General features: G+C 50.5%; 7 protein-coding genes across 7 annotated transcripts; all 7 read right to left on the bottom strand.

Annotated features, from left to right (window-relative positions):
• Positions 1 to 595: 595 nt before the first annotated feature.
• On the bottom strand, positions 596 to 1,228 carry DQ04_02381060 (hypothetical protein; the record flags this gene model as incomplete). The annotated part of the gene is made up of 1 exon (XM_009311824.1): positions 596 to 1,228. One exon carries the CDS (start codon positions 1,226 to 1,228, stop codon positions 596 to 598), a length of 633 nt encoding a protein of 210 aa, XP_009310099.1.
• A 414-nt stretch (positions 1,229 to 1,642) lies between these two features.
• DQ04_02381050 (hypothetical protein) lies at positions 1,643 to 4,891 on the bottom strand (the record flags this gene model as incomplete). The annotated part of the gene is made up of 1 exon (XM_009311823.1): positions 1,643 to 4,891. One exon carries the CDS (start codon positions 4,889 to 4,891, stop codon positions 1,643 to 1,645), a length of 3,249 nt encoding a protein of 1,082 aa, XP_009310098.1.
• A 283-nt stretch (positions 4,892 to 5,174) lies between these two features.
• On the bottom strand, positions 5,175 to 8,168 carry DQ04_02381040 (mitogen activated kinase-like protein; the record flags this gene model as incomplete). Its single annotated transcript, XM_009311822.1, has 1 exon — positions 5,175 to 8,168. The coding sequence occupies one exon, from the start codon at positions 8,166 to 8,168 to the stop codon at positions 5,175 to 5,177; it is 2,994 nt and encodes a 997-aa protein (XP_009310097.1).
• A 286-nt stretch (positions 8,169 to 8,454) lies between these two features.
• Positions 8,455 to 8,913, bottom strand: DQ04_02381030 (calmodulin; the record flags this gene model as incomplete). The annotated part of the gene is made up of 1 exon (XM_009311821.1): positions 8,455 to 8,913. The coding sequence occupies one exon, from the start codon at positions 8,911 to 8,913 to the stop codon at positions 8,455 to 8,457; it is 459 nt and encodes a 152-aa protein (XP_009310096.1).
• A 288-nt stretch (positions 8,914 to 9,201) lies between these two features.
• On the bottom strand, positions 9,202 to 10,065 carry DQ04_02381020 (hypothetical protein; the record flags this gene model as incomplete). Its single annotated transcript, XM_009311820.1, has 1 exon — positions 9,202 to 10,065. One exon carries the CDS (start codon positions 10,063 to 10,065, stop codon positions 9,202 to 9,204), a length of 864 nt encoding a protein of 287 aa, XP_009310095.1.
• Positions 10,066 to 10,484: 419 nt separating this feature from the next.
• On the bottom strand, positions 10,485 to 11,210 carry DQ04_02381010 (NUDIX hydrolase; the record flags this gene model as incomplete). Its single annotated transcript, XM_009311819.1, has 1 exon — positions 10,485 to 11,210. One exon carries the CDS (start codon positions 11,208 to 11,210, stop codon positions 10,485 to 10,487), a length of 726 nt encoding a protein of 241 aa, XP_009310094.1.
• Positions 11,211 to 13,888: 2,678 nt separating this feature from the next.
• On the bottom strand, positions 13,889 to 14,212 carry DQ04_02381000 (hypothetical protein; the record flags this gene model as incomplete). Its single annotated transcript, XM_009311818.1, has 1 exon — positions 13,889 to 14,212. One exon carries the CDS (start codon positions 14,210 to 14,212, stop codon positions 13,889 to 13,891), a length of 324 nt encoding a protein of 107 aa, XP_009310093.1.
• Between the last annotated feature and the right edge of the window lie 351 nt (positions 14,213 to 14,563).

Below are 14,563 nucleotides of genomic sequence, written 5' to 3'. Positions count from 1 at the left end.
TACACCTCCGTGAAGTGATAAGCCGTCAGGACGCAATAAGGGGGTAATGGGGTGGGGAGTGAGAAGGCAGAAGGGGAACAAGAGAACAGAAAAGCAAAACAAAAAAGAAAAACTAATGACCAAGAAGCAAGGAGAAGCTATGGTGATTTCGCAAAAAAAAAAAGAGAGAAAGAGTGAGAGATACAAAGGACGCACAAGATGTGTCTTCATCTCAGGAAGACGCACCATGGTCCTTGTACCGTTTCTTAAATAATATGAAAAATGGTAAATATGTCGAAGCATGCAATCGTCACAAACGGAAGGCAAAACAAAACACAAAACAGCGCAGAGGTTGCGCTGGAGGCCGTGAGGGCGAACGGCAGCGTTCATGGAGCTGCCATTCCCCTCGAAAGCCACCCGCAACTACTGAAGGTTGCCTCACCTAGCCCCAGCAGCTGCACCTAATGGGCAGGTGGCAGTGGTCGTGACTATTTTTTTTTCTTTTTTGCTTTCTGCCCTGTCCCTTATCTGCAAGCCGTTTTTTTTTTTGTTCTTGTTTTCCTCGTCTTCGTCTTCAATTCATTTAATAGATCACTTTCTGCTCCCACCTCCCTTTCTACATCGCCGAGCATTGCAGAGACGCGGGGGGCTGCGGAAGCATACCGGACGGCTTATTCCGCACCACTGTCATGACGCAAGTGCTGTTGCCACCACTATCATCGTCAGTGTCACTATTGTTACTATTGGTGTCGCCTTCCACCCGCGCGTTTGTCCCCAGTTCTAACAGCAGCTCCTCCGTGATGTACTCGAGGTCCTCGTGGGCGACGCTGCGCAGGATCCGGTCGACAGACCTCCAGTCACGCAGCAAATCGCAGCCGCCGAGGAGCGCAAGCACATCGCCGCACCTGAGGCCTATCTCGTGCGTCTGCAAGATCCCCGCCTCCCCCGCGCAATGGAAGGCGAGTCGCTGCGAGCGGAAGAGCGAGACAGCACACATGCCGCGCAGCTGCACCTGCGCGACGGGAGCCACGCCAGTCTCGTCCGTCGCCAGCCGCACCGCTGTGGAGGCGTGCGGGCAGCGGCAGGCGAGGACGGCGGGCGTGCAGATGAAGGAGCAGCCCAGCGCGTTCGCGTGCGTCATCTTTACCGCGCGGTCAGCAAAAAGGAGACCGCCTCCAAGCTTTGTGGCCGACGCGGCGGGTGCCTTTTTGAGCTGCTGCAATGCCCAGAGAATGGTGCTGCGGCGCATGTCAACGCACGCTGCCGTGTGTAGCAGAGCAAGTGGGTTACAAATTAAAAAAAAAAATAAAAGGAGGAGAGAGAGGAAGAGGAAATAAATACAGGGGCAAGAAAACAAATAAAAAACACCACACCGCTGCGCAGCTTCAACAAGAAGGCATCCCTCACACCCCCCGCACATAGCACCCACGGCGGGACGAGGGCCAAGAAGGCGGAGTAGAAGTAGCGATGTGGGGGATACAGACAGTGAGAGAGCGGCCGCGCCACCAGTCATACTTCTTTTTTATCTCTCCGTTCAGCCTTGCCTTGTGATCTGTTCGTGTTGTAAAACAGTAGTAGAAGTAGTAGTACTTCTGGTGTCAGTGCTGCTGCTGCAACTATTCCGTTCCCTCCACCTTTGTTTATGGTCGGCCGTCCGCCGCGGTCACGCGCATGGAGAAATGGAGAACGACCTGCGCAGCATCGCCTCCGCGCGCTGCAGCTGCTCCACATCGCTCTCGCGCAGCTGCAGTAGTGTGGCACGGGGATCGCCAGCCAGCAGGTTGTGAATGCGCTCCAGTAGGTATGCGGCGCAGAGTCCACGGCTCTCACCCGACAACTTTTCCACCGTCGTCGCGAGGGTCGTCGCCACTGCACCCTTGCTGAATGTTGCACCCTCGCGTCGCTCGTCGAAGAAGCAGAGGAATGTGTCAAAGACCGCGTACGGTGGCACACCGCTTGCTTGCAGGAGTGTGGCGATGTTTTCAGCCCCCTCCCCGTGGTGGGCGAGAAAAATCACGAAGGGCGACACCGGCAGACCCGCGGCGTACCCGTCGTAGTACTCGCGCACCACGTTACGTACCGCATCGGTGACGCCCATACCGCCCACGCTGACGAGGAACTCCAACAGGTCTTGTAGAACCTCTGCCGTCACCTTCTCCGGGGTCTCTGGGTGAACCTTAAGCAGGTCCAGCTGCACCTTGGCGCCACCCTGGCCCTTGTAGTGCCCCGCCAGCTCAAAGAGCCGCCGCTCCTCCACGTAGAAATGGCGCAGCTCGTCTACATCTGCCTCTGCTCTCTGTTTTTGCAATCCGTCAAGCGGCGCAGCGTCGCCACTGCACCTGCCGCCACTGATGGTGTTATTCTGCCAAAGAGCCTCGATCGCATCCGCCAACTCCTCCTGGAGCAGCAAAACAAAGTAGGCCAGCTGCTCAGATGTTGTTGGACCATATTCTAATGCCAACTTAATGCACAGGATCCGCGAAGAGAGCGACAATCGCAGTTTGCTTCTCGCCATGTCGCCAAAACCGCGCGCAGCGACGGCAGGATGCCGCACACGGTTGCCCCAGCAGATGAAAAACAGGGCGGTGAGCGTGCGCGGTTCATTAATGACGACGGCATGCTCCTCCAGTACCTCTGCAAGCATCATGATGTGGCTATCCTCGAAGGGATGGTTCACCATCCATTGCACCACAGCGTTCTGTAGCGCAGCGTCTTCCGCCACAGCCTGCATTACGGCCCCAAGACGCCGTTTAAGCATCTCCGTGGGTTCGTTCACGAGGCATCGGTCCAGCAACCCTAGGAGGTCCTCCAGAGCACTTCGGCTATGCTTCAGCCAGCATAACAGCAACAGCAGGCGCGGCATACGGTCAGGGAACGCGCCTTCAAGCTTGTCGACCACGTAGTCCATAACTTGTTCATGATGGAGCGACTTAATGTTGTCAGATGCGTACGTCAACGCTGCTTCAGGCTGGTTTGCCGAAATGAATGAGTGAATGCTTATGGCGTGGCGTGCCCGCATTGTAAGTGCGTCTTTTTGTTCCTTGAGGTGGGTCAGAATAGTGCTGTCATTTGACGCAAGTGCCTTCATGCATAGGTCTGTGATGGTCGTTTCTGTGTTTTCACCCCAGACCAAGAGTTCCAGCCTCCCCTGGCTCTCTGCAGTAGTAGTATAAGTGGTAGTATTAGTAGAGACCGACTTGACGCGCAGCAGCAGGGCGTAGAGCCAACAGAGTACACCTGCGCTACGCAATCCCTGCAAGACCGTTTCAAGAAGTGCGGCCTGCACGTTGAGGGCACCCCGCATGGTGAATGGATGTGGAGCGGTGGCGACGAGGGCGTTCCATGACAACTCCATCTGCTTTGGGGAGTCTAACCAGCCGTGGGGGCGAAGTAGTTCCTCCAACGCGCGGTGCCACTTCTTCAGGTGTTCAGCGACGCGTTCCAGGTCTTGTGTCAGGCGCCACGAGAATGGAGCAGACCAGAATCCCTGTGCCACGGCAATCTCGCGACAGACAAGGCAAATGAGGCTCTGCGCACCGGCCGACAAACGCATACTGCTGCCGCTTAACGATGGCCGCAACAACTCGTCTAGAAGCGGTGTCAGAGATTTCACCGCGGCACCAGCGAAGGCTGCAACCGCAATGGCCTCCATTTCTCTCCGCGACCCCAAACGGGGAAGCGAAGTGAGGGCAACATCGCTCTGGCCTTGCTGCTGCTGCTGCTGCACAATGTTTGCCACCATGAAACCGAGAGTGCGTACAGCAATGCCGCAGAGAATGCCGCTTTTACCGTACACAACAAATCTTGCACGAGGCTCTTCTGGATCGCTGACGCACGAAACACCCAACGCCGCAGCGCTCAGTCGAAGCGTTGACACGACCTCCACTTCGTCATAAACACTCTCGTAGATAGGGGAACCAATAGTCACCATCACCAGCGTACACGTCCGAGAGTCGTAGAGCAGCGTGGTGCCACCAGAGTCTTGACATGCTAACTGGACACTGTCGACACGCACATCCTGTGGCAGAGGACGCACAGAACCCAGGCGCATCACAGGTCTGGAATCACTAGACGCTGTTGTGGTTACCCCCTCGAGCAGCACAGGTTGTCGCCCTCCGTCGGCTAGGACAAGTGTCGCGTGGCGGTGCACCTGTTTAAAACTTGGAAGCACCGTCACTGCATTCTTTGGTACTGCCACGGAACAAACCGCAGAGAAGACACCAGTCGCCGTGTGGGCCCACATCGTGAGATCGGTGTTTGATAAAACAAACAGTCTCCCACTGCTGGCATCGTAGGCACTTTCGCGGTACCGTCTCGTACTCCAGATGGAAGTCACAGCCTCCAAAATCCGTAACGAGTTCTGTCTGCGGGATGGGATCAGGTCAATCCTTTTCATTTCCTCCAAGACAAACTGATAGGTTTTCACATCGGCATTCCCGTAACAAAGTGCCACCTCGTCATCCCGCAAAAAAACAACTTTTTCCACTGGATGACGGGTTGTGACAAAGGTGTCGTCCACAATTTGAACAGGCGACGTCTCCCCTATCAAGGCCAAGTAGACTCCAGTTGTGAGGCCAACCACCAAAACAGAGTGCTTGCCTGGTCCCTGTTTTTGGATGCACGCGTCGTGAATGGGGCTCCCCCACGGAGGACAGTAAAAGTACCCATCATCGTGAACGACAAGTAGGCGATTGTCGCTCATTACAAGATGGGCGCCATTGTGGTATTGAGCTCGATAGCGGCCACCACCGTTAAGCAAGTTGGAGGAAGGCCATGCGTGTTCTGTTTCCATCTTCACGTCAAACAGCGGGCAGTGCGATGCGGGGCGCGACACAGTGCGTAGCAGTGGCGGGGAATTACCTTCCCTCTCCAGGTGGGATTGCTCAGCGTACTGCAGCAGCGACTGCTTCATCACGTTGTTTTTTTTGTCTCTCTTTTCTCCCCCTGCCACCTTCTACCAGCTCCCTCTCTCACGTGTGAAAAGTAGTGAGAAAAACAAGGAAAATGTGAAAGGTGTACGCTGCTTCTCGCAAGAAGAACAATTTCAAACCACGTTTCCAGCGAAAAGCAAAACAAAAATAGGCACGATTGTGGCAGTTGTGGCATACGATATAGTGAGGATTTACACAGATACAGAAGCAAAACATACGATAAATAAATAAATATATATATATATATAACTCTTTTTTTTTCTCTCACTCCCTTAGCGACCAGCTTGGCGCCGAGTCGGAGGTTGCCGCAGTGAAACGATCTGTATGCCCGAGCGAGCTCCATGTGGTCGTCATTGGGTCAAGGGGAAGTGGCGTCAGCGGGTCGACTTCGTGGTCCAGTTTTACTATAAAATCATGCAACAGCAACGTTCCCGCTGAGGCGCGCTCCGAGGGGTCCTCGTGCATACATGCCTTTATGAAATCCACCAACTCTGGTGAGATATCTGGGGGGAAACTCTCAGGGACGCCGTAACCGAGGAGCACGCCGCCTCGGGAGGGCCGCTTGATTTGAAGACACTCACACACCACGCACCCAATCGACCAGATATCGCATTCCTTTCCGCTCGGGCGGCCCTCAATCACCTCTGGAGCCATGTAAAATATGGTGCCGTACATTCCCTCTCCAACATTGACCGTTGCAGTGCCAAAATCCGAAAGCTTCAGCACACCCCTTGATATCAGCATATTTCCTGGCTTGATGTCGCGGTGGATGATACCGCACTCGTGGAGGTAGTTCACTGCCTGTAAGAGTTCCCTTGTCAGTTTCAGCAGATGATTCTCCGGAAGACGTGGATACCTCCTCAGCAAATCGGCCACTGTCCCTTGATCGGCAAGCTCCATGAACAAGTTGATCGTATTCTCCGCCCGTTCGCAGTAAAAATAATGAATGATGTTGGGGTGCGTAAGCTTACACAATATCTCAATCTCATTCATAAGGTCCTTTACTTTTTCCTCAAATTTGCCAGAGAGGCGAATCATCTTTACCGCCATTTTGCCGCCTGTCAGAGTTGAGGTTGCCTCGTAGACGTCTGCAAAGGCCCCCCTTCCAAGCTTGCGTCCACAAATCCACGGGCTGTTGCGCACCTTACCAAATATCTCCCGCCGCTTCATCACCTCTTCTTCCGCCCTCCGCTTCTCCTCAACCTTGCTGGCCGCCTGCAACAGCTCTTGGCTAAATGCGTCTCGACAGATTGGTTTGGTGAGAAGTGAATTACCGCGTTTTATGGGATCCTTGGCGGTCTCTGAAGTTTCAATAGTGTAGATACGTTGGGAGAAGAGACCGTCGAGCACCTTCTCTGCATCCCGCAAATCAACATCCACAATCGCGCAACTAATATCGCTACTCGAGTCATTCACAGCCTGCAGCGCCTTTGCGACGCTCTCGACGACGCGCAATGAGTGACCGAAACTCCACACAAGAACAGAAATGTTGTGCCGGTAAACCGCATTTTTTTCCAAAAGGAGAATAATGAGGGGATCTTTAGCGTTGAACTTCATGAGATTATGACGGGGGCGCAGCAGTGGCTGACCGGCACCGTCCTCGACAATAAATGGTACTTGAATCCTTATTGTACCTGAAGAAGAAAGAAGCAGCCCCCCCAAGCTGTTCACAGCTTGCACTAATCTGTTAAGTGTGTCGTGATCAATTGGATTTGTCGAGTCATGCTGACAGACGACCACGAGTTGTTGGACAGACTCTGTTGTCCGCTTCAGCGACACCTGAATGTGTAGCTTTCCTGTCAAGAGCCCAAACGCACGTGAGAGAACCGACACCACAGAAGCCTTATCGCACGAAACACGTGTCAATTCTGCCACATCTGGCAAAACACGAACGTCCATCTGACGATGCCGCTCACGGACCATCTCCGACAGCACTGCACGAAGGCGCACAGACCCCCACTCCTTGGCGGAAGAAGACAACTCCTGCAAGTTCTTCCACTGCAGGCAATCCACAATCTGGCGAAACTGTGGTTCTTTACACCCTATGTGAGAGAGTTCCGTCACAAAAAAATCGTGAAGGAGTGACAGCGTTCGCGAGATTCCCGCCTCTCGTACAGACCCAATCAAAGCGTACCCCACCGGATGTTTCGTCGTGGCATCCCTTGCAGAGACAACTGTGGCGTTTATAGTAACACTGCCGTACGTCAGGTGGGCAAGCGTCAAGGCACGTTCCGAGAGATCAAAGTTTTTGTCAGCTGCACCTACCATCGTTTTATATTGCTCAACAGATTTTTCGCCGTTTAAGAGGTTGTATATATCCTTTCCCTCTACGTCACGCGCACTAAACCCACACAGAGCCATAGCACCCTCACTCCACAGCACCACCTTGCTGTCTCGGTCCGTAACAATCACGAAGAGGTGCTGAAGCACGGCGCCAAGCCCAATAGAAACAGGGGGAAGGCTTCTCAAACGCAGCGTGAGGTCACCGTCATCGTCCGTGGCATCCACGAGTAGCGCGTTTACAGCCTTTTTGTGCTGATGGACCACCTCTTGGTCTACAAGGAAGCCGCATATATCGTTTGTAACCTCATTTCCCGTTTCGAGCTCCTTTGAGAGGGTATTACAGCATTGGTTTCGATCCTCCGTGGGTGTGTAAGATAAAGAGGACTCGACAAGCCTCCAAAAAAGATTGTCAAGGGCTTTGATGTCGGATTTGGCCCTTTTCAGTTTCTGGTACGTTAAGCCAAGGAGCAAAAATATGATGATTGCCACGAGGGAAGCCAAGGCAATCGCTGCACTTTCACTGCTCCCGCAGCATTGGTCAGAGGTAGCAATAACGATCACAACAAGCAGATCGGCTACTACTGCTAATGCAAAAAGCAGGATCATGGCAAAAGATAATTGGGCCTCAGAAGTGTTTTTCGGCATAGGCATCGTTTTTGCACGGGTTGCGATCTCCGTGGCGAAGCCCATAATTGAGTCTGATGTGCCCTGACTCGCATTCACCCGCTTCAATTGAACGTAGTAGCTCGAAAGTGACCGCAGCAATTCCCCAAACGAAGGATCGCTACGAAAACAGTCTCTCGCATGTGATATGGCCAGACGCAGGAGAAGCCCCACAGAGGGGTTCCCAAGCACAGCAGCAGGTGTAAGTTCTGGGAGCATAATCAAGACAGAACGTGCAAACGCCCTGTTACCCTTCACATTGTCGCCAGCACGTGGTCCTACCAACAAAAGGGACTCTTTCTCATTCAGCATGTATATCTATCGCTCTCTTTTTGACTATATATATAAATATAATAGTCGACCACTACAAGTAGAGCAGATGAATTCAGACACCAACCATTCCCACAAGAAATTCGTCGCACACGAATCGTAAGCATTGTAGTACAGAAACTACTAATATGCATAGATGCACAGATATGTATATATATATATATATACAAATAAACAGAGAACAATAGAGTAACTTGTTTTCTTTACATACACAGCATTACAACCTACATCCCCTCTTGACAGATTGTGAGATGTGACCACCTTGACTTCACGGCCACCCTTCGATCATAACTCGTCGGAATTCTTCAAAGCTCAAACGACCATCACCATCAATATCCGCCTCGTTTATCATCTCAAATGCCTGCTCTGCGGAAAGCGGGCAACCTAAACGTCCCATAACAAACCTCAGATCTGTTACATTGATGTACCCAGCATTACCAAGATCATATATGCTGAAGGCTCGTCGCAATTCCAGTTCTTTCTCCTCGGGATCATTCACTTTGGTGGCGACGAGAGTGAGAAATTCAGGAAAGTCAATTACACCATTGGCGTCCAAATCAGCCTCGGCCATCATCGACTGTAGTTTCTCGCGCGAAACCTTTTGGCCGATGGCCGTGAAGACTTCACCAAGATCCTCCACCGTAATACTCCCATCGCAATCCTTATCAAACACAGCAAATGCCTCCTTTAGCTCGGTAATTTGCTGCAACGTCAGGAGGTCTGCCATTGCGTCGCTTGATGCTCGCCGGACGCCTTTCTCTTGAACTGTTTTTTTCTCCCTCTTTGTCTTCCTACGATTTGCGCTTGCAAATCCCTTTACCCTCGGGGGAATACCCGAAGCTATACAAAGCAAAGAAAATAAAGAGGAGCGGCAGGTTTGCACCTCTGTGAAAAGGTGAAGTAGAGATTCCCAACAACAGAGTTAGAAAAAAAACAGGGATTCTCTCTCCCTTTTTCTCTCTCTATATATATGTATATATAAATAAACCCACTCTTCGTAAAACCAATAAATATCTCAAGACTTGGAGTCATCATCTTCCTCTTCGTCCTCAAACGCATACAACTCCGTCTCCTCCCGCAGGCGCCGGGTGTGGAGACGCGAACGCAAGACGGGATTCCAAAGCTTGTCATCTTCAATACTCGACATTAGTGCACTGCTCATCTCTTCAGCATGTGGTGACATTTTCACATCCGCTTCACAAGGAGCCGGGAGGTCATGCGCGTGCACTGGTGTCCCCCCCTGCATGCCAGTCTGTAAATTTTTAAGGGAACCGTACGACACCTCTCGTCGATCCATCATGTTCGCCCCGAAGACAAGCTCGTCTTCATCCCGCTGAAGAGCCTGAAGCTCCTTCATCTGATGCGAGCGTCGATGGGCCCACACGCGCTCCTCATGCGTAGTCTCTTCCCAAAAATTATTGTAGGGTTTTGGGATGAGACTCTCATCAACAGGAATCCCATACTTCTTAAGAACCCACTTCGCCTTCCGGTAGCCATCCACAACCATCATGAAGCAATCCCATGTCTGGTTTACATAACGTGCCGCACTCAATTCCTGGTAGAGCATGCGGCGATAATATTCCTGCCATTCTGGCGGCAGCTGTCGCAGTCGCCTGTATGCCCAATACGTAAAGCGCTTCGCAGGGCTAACCGATTCATAGTTGTACCAAGATACGCGATATGGTGTGGAACCAACTGTATTCTGCAGACCCTTTGCAAGTGGCTCCTCTTCCTCTCCGTCTCCCTCATTATTTACCTTGGCGTACAACGCATCGTTTGTGTTCGATAAAAAATTACTCTCAAGTACCTCATTTGTATGCTGTGTATCATTGCCTTCCTTTAAACCGGAGGCGCGATCCACATTAAAGACTGTCTCCATCTCAACCGGGTCTAATGTGAAATCTTTTCCGCTCGTCTTTCGTTTATTCGTTTTTGCTGGTGCATCCGTCCTTGAGCTTGTCGAAACAAGCCTCGCTGAGCAGCAATACTTTTGTACATTAGTGATTTGTGCATTCTCGATCCATAATGAAGAGGACAGCCGCAAAGAGTGCCCAAAAAGCATAGAGAAACTATTCTCCCCTTGCTGAAAAAGAGAAAAACAACAAGCAAACATTGGCCATTACCAAAGAAAAACTGCCAAAAACAAAACAAGAAAGCTTAACGCGTTTGGTGTCGCTCTGGAGCATGACTGTTCATGGTGTCTGCCATTTCTTTTGTCTCTTTGCTTCAAACGAAAAATAAAACACAGAAACTGTCAACTATTCCTTCCTCAATGATGGTTCTCATGCCCACAGCACACTACCAACGCATCGCCCTTGTGAGAGAAAGGCCATCCAAAAACATATATAATCTCGCATCAATTATGATTCGTCGCTGGGTATCATACTTCCCCTTCAACAATTTCTCAAGTGCCTGCAAAGGGGTATCGCCTTCGGCATCGGATTTCTTCGAATGTATCGGCAACAAAATCACCTCAATATCTTCCCCATCATCAAGCTGCTGCTTTGGATTGTGGTTTTCTTTTTTGTCGCCGTCAACCAATATTCTCACGAATTCTCCACAAGAATCCGTCAAGCCAGGCTCATAACAAAGCGGATCTGTTACACTGGTGATATCCTCTTCAGTTGCAGCATAACCGGTTTCTTCCTTTAGCTCACGCAAAGCTGCACTCCTTACATTTTCACCCGGGTCAATTAGTCCTGCTGGAAATTCAAGCACCAGCGCATCCAACGGCGGACGATACTGTGCAACTAGGATTAAGGACGTTTCTTCAGAACGACGCAAGAAAGCGCATATCTCTACGCTATCAATGGCAAAGGGAACGGGGGTGCGCCGGTACAACTCAAGAGGAACCTGACGGGTTGTGCGCTGCGACATTTCCCATTTTCTGCCACCCACACCCTTCACTTTTGGTTTGGAAGGTGAAGTCAAATCCCCCAGCACAGGTTGGTACGAAATCTCACAAAGCCGCAGAAAGCGTCCCTCCTGCAGGACTTTTAGCTCGGATCTCTCGTATTGCTTCATCAATCGTTTCGACTCCCCAAGGAAAAAAAAAAACGAAACGAAAAATAAAAAGAACAGCACAAAAAAAAAACTTAAAACGCACCAAAACATATATACATACCTATGGACATATATATAAAACATATATACCCCAAACAGAGCAACAGCGCAAAAAAATATTGAGCCGACCTCTGTACACAGGTAAAAAGCTCCACAACAAGTATAATCAAGAAAGCTAAAGCACAAGTGTTTCTTCATATATATATATATATATATATTTAAATATTGCTTGCCAAGGATCCATCGTCCCCAGATTGTTCTTTTCTTGTTCACACGTCTTTTCTTGAAGGCATACAAACGTAGGAAACACCTTACGAAAAAACACTAACATTATCAATCCGTTTCGGGCCTCATCGGCATTATTTTGAAAATGCGAAGTTGAGACAATTGTGTATCTATCACACTCATTGCTCCCTTGGGTGCATAGATCGAGAATTGCTTTTTGGTTTGAATCTTGGTAGCAACCATAATATTTAGCAATGTCCAAAGCAAAAGGTCTGCCGGCGTCGAAAACACACATTTCACTCACATTGGGCAGGGCTCCACGGTCAAGATAAGTTCCTTAAAATTAGCCTAATGTGTCGAAGGTAAAAAACGAAAAAGAATCCAGGCTAATTACCGTTTCTTTTCTCGTTTCTATCAGTTGTAAAGACAAAAAGTCAACGACTGTAGATAATTAAGGCGGCAATTGAAATTGATGCGAAGCCAGACACCTCATGGAAACACTTTATGTTGCTTCATTAATATTCCTTCAGCCGACACGCAAAAACAAAGCGCCGAGGTCCTTTGCCATATTCCCTTCCATGGGAAACCCCCGCAAGAGCATTAGTTTGCGAAAAAGCACAGCACACCTGGGCACCAAAAGGAAGTCAGATGAAAAAAACAAAGCCCCTATACGGGGCAAAATCAAAAATAGACTCTAAACACATTAACGCCTGTTTCGGTTCACACAAAAACAACTTCCCACGAATTGCACTCCATTGTACGCATGGCAGAAGCAACATGCAGAATGAAAAAAAACAAGAATAGTCTGGATATTACCTCTCCTTCATAGAGTGCAGTGAGAGATAGAAAATAAGTGTTGTTTGATGGGTCGTATTTTCAAATTACAACAGTAATTCAGATTTCTGCACACGTGGGAAGCCCAAGTAAATGCCTAAGACCAGGCATGGTGAAGTTAATCGTTATGAACTGATGAGAAGGGAGGTGCTGAAAGCACGCGTAACCCGCCTCCCGCGCCAGGGCGAAGAGGATTGAGTTGGGTCGGCCTTTCAGAAGTTGCGCTTTCCGACGCCCTATGCAACAAGAAGGGAAGAACCAGACGAGGAATCGGATACCTGTTCGGTTTGTATACTTAACAAGGGCGTGGCTTGACAATTCCTTTCGCAGGCTCCAAAGAAATAAAAAGACACATTCTGAAAGGCATTTAATATTTCTTCTCACTGACAACAACAAGGGTCATGCTTCAGAAAGCAAAAGGCGAGTGGTCCCAAAAATCAGTGCTTATTTCCCGTTGTGCTCTTCTTCTCACATGAAAGAAATGAAAGAGAAAAACATTTAGATACATGAATGAAGAAAATTGTACTTTAATCGTCCTTTTCTTGGAACGCTGCTTCATTCGAAAACAAAAAGAGAAAAATCACCAACACACGCCATTCCATTTGTTTCTTTAATGCATAATGGTGAATTAGATAGCACCCTATTTTCGCTCTCTGTGTTCAAAAAAGACATGGAATGAAAAAATAAAATAAAGGGAACAAATAAAAACAGCTCGCTTTTTTCCCCTCATACACGACATCACCCCCGGTTTGTTTTCTTTTTTTTATTTGATTTTGGCTTTCTCCCGGACACCTTTACACACTGGGCCCGTTCCAGGGCACAGCAGCCCCTGAAGATAAAATAGCCAAACGCACACCCAGGAGGTCCTACTTAAATGTTTCCTCTCATAAGGCATTCGGAATGAAGCAAACACCAAGAATTTGCGTCAAGACAAGCATCCGCACCCAAACAGACGGAACTAAAAAATCCTTCATAAAACCACCTGTCCCCCCTTCTTGCCCCAACAAACGGGCACATGGGCGCCAAACCGGGCAAAAAAAACACGACAGACACGCCACGCCCAGCAAGCGCAACCCACCGCAACCCAACAGAACGGAACACGGAATACGCACGCCCATGCCCGGCCCGAGCCCACCACAACAGAGGAAGCCACACACACACACACACACGCGACCCCGGGAGGGGCGGCGCACCGCCCCGCCCCGCTTGGTGGCGGAACGGCCCCGGCGCTTTTTGCTTTGTGGCCGCCCCCCGCCCGGAAGCTGGGCAGCGCCGGGCCTTTCCGCCACCAAACGGCTCGACGAACGGGCGCCAACAATGGCGGGNAAAAGCGCCTGTTCACCAACCTCCCGAGCACTCGGCCCACGCAGCCCGGCCAAAGTCCATGAAAAAAAAGCCCGGCCAAAAGCCTTTTTTTGCCAGCCGCCGTGACCGCCGAGACCGGGGCCACCCTTCAGACGCAAAACCCACCAAACCCCAAGCGGAACATTATAGAACGAGGTGGGTTTGCCCCGCCCCGCCGCCAAAGTAAAAATCCAAGAAATCCGACCTTATCCGGGAGATCGCGAGGGAGAACCCCTTTAAAAAACGCAACCGCGGCCGCCCGACGCAAACCGCCCCGCAAAAAGGCGAGAAGGCGCCGAAGGCGCCAATGCCTGGCTTTTCGAATTTCGGCCTTCCCAAAAAAAGCGGAAGAACAGTCCTCGATGCCACAACAAGGCAGCCAAAAAAAAAAAGCAGCAACCCCTTACAAATTCAGTTCTCGCAAAACCAATGCGCAACAGAAAAAGGAAGCAGGCAGCCAACGCCACAAGAGCCTTACGAAGGCGCCGCGGCAGTTTAAAGCCAACGCACTGCCCCAACGTAAGCGAGATGCTTTCCTGCAGCCACACCCGGCAACCCATTCAACCTGAAGTAAAGATGCGGGGTTTTTACTCTTGCTCGGCACCTCCTCCCCAAGCGCCGGCCGTTCGGTAGAAGACAGAACCCTGGAAAAACATAGGATCTGCATTTGTAAAACCGCACCCCGCGACCATCACAGAGAGGCAAGGCTGCAAGATTAACGTTTGCTACCGAATTGCCCATGACGGACAAAACACCCCACCAACAGAAACACACTCTAACCTAGGAGGGCGGTCGATCACACAGCATTTCCAGCAAGACTACCGCCAGCAACTTTCATCATTTGTAGGATTTTCCGGCGCCAGGCCCAAGGAATCGCACAGTGCCAGGATCACCCGCGCCTTCCTGGGACA

The sequence above is a fragment of the Trypanosoma grayi genome (genome assembly GCF_000691245.1).
Source record: "Trypanosoma grayi strain ANR4 Tgr_238_V1, whole genome shotgun sequence".
NCBI classification, from domain to species: domain Eukaryota; phylum Euglenozoa; class Kinetoplastea; order Trypanosomatida; family Trypanosomatidae; genus Trypanosoma; species Trypanosoma grayi.
The sequence above is the reverse complement of the archived record's forward strand: the minus strand, read 5'-3'. Positions and strand labels throughout refer to the sequence as shown.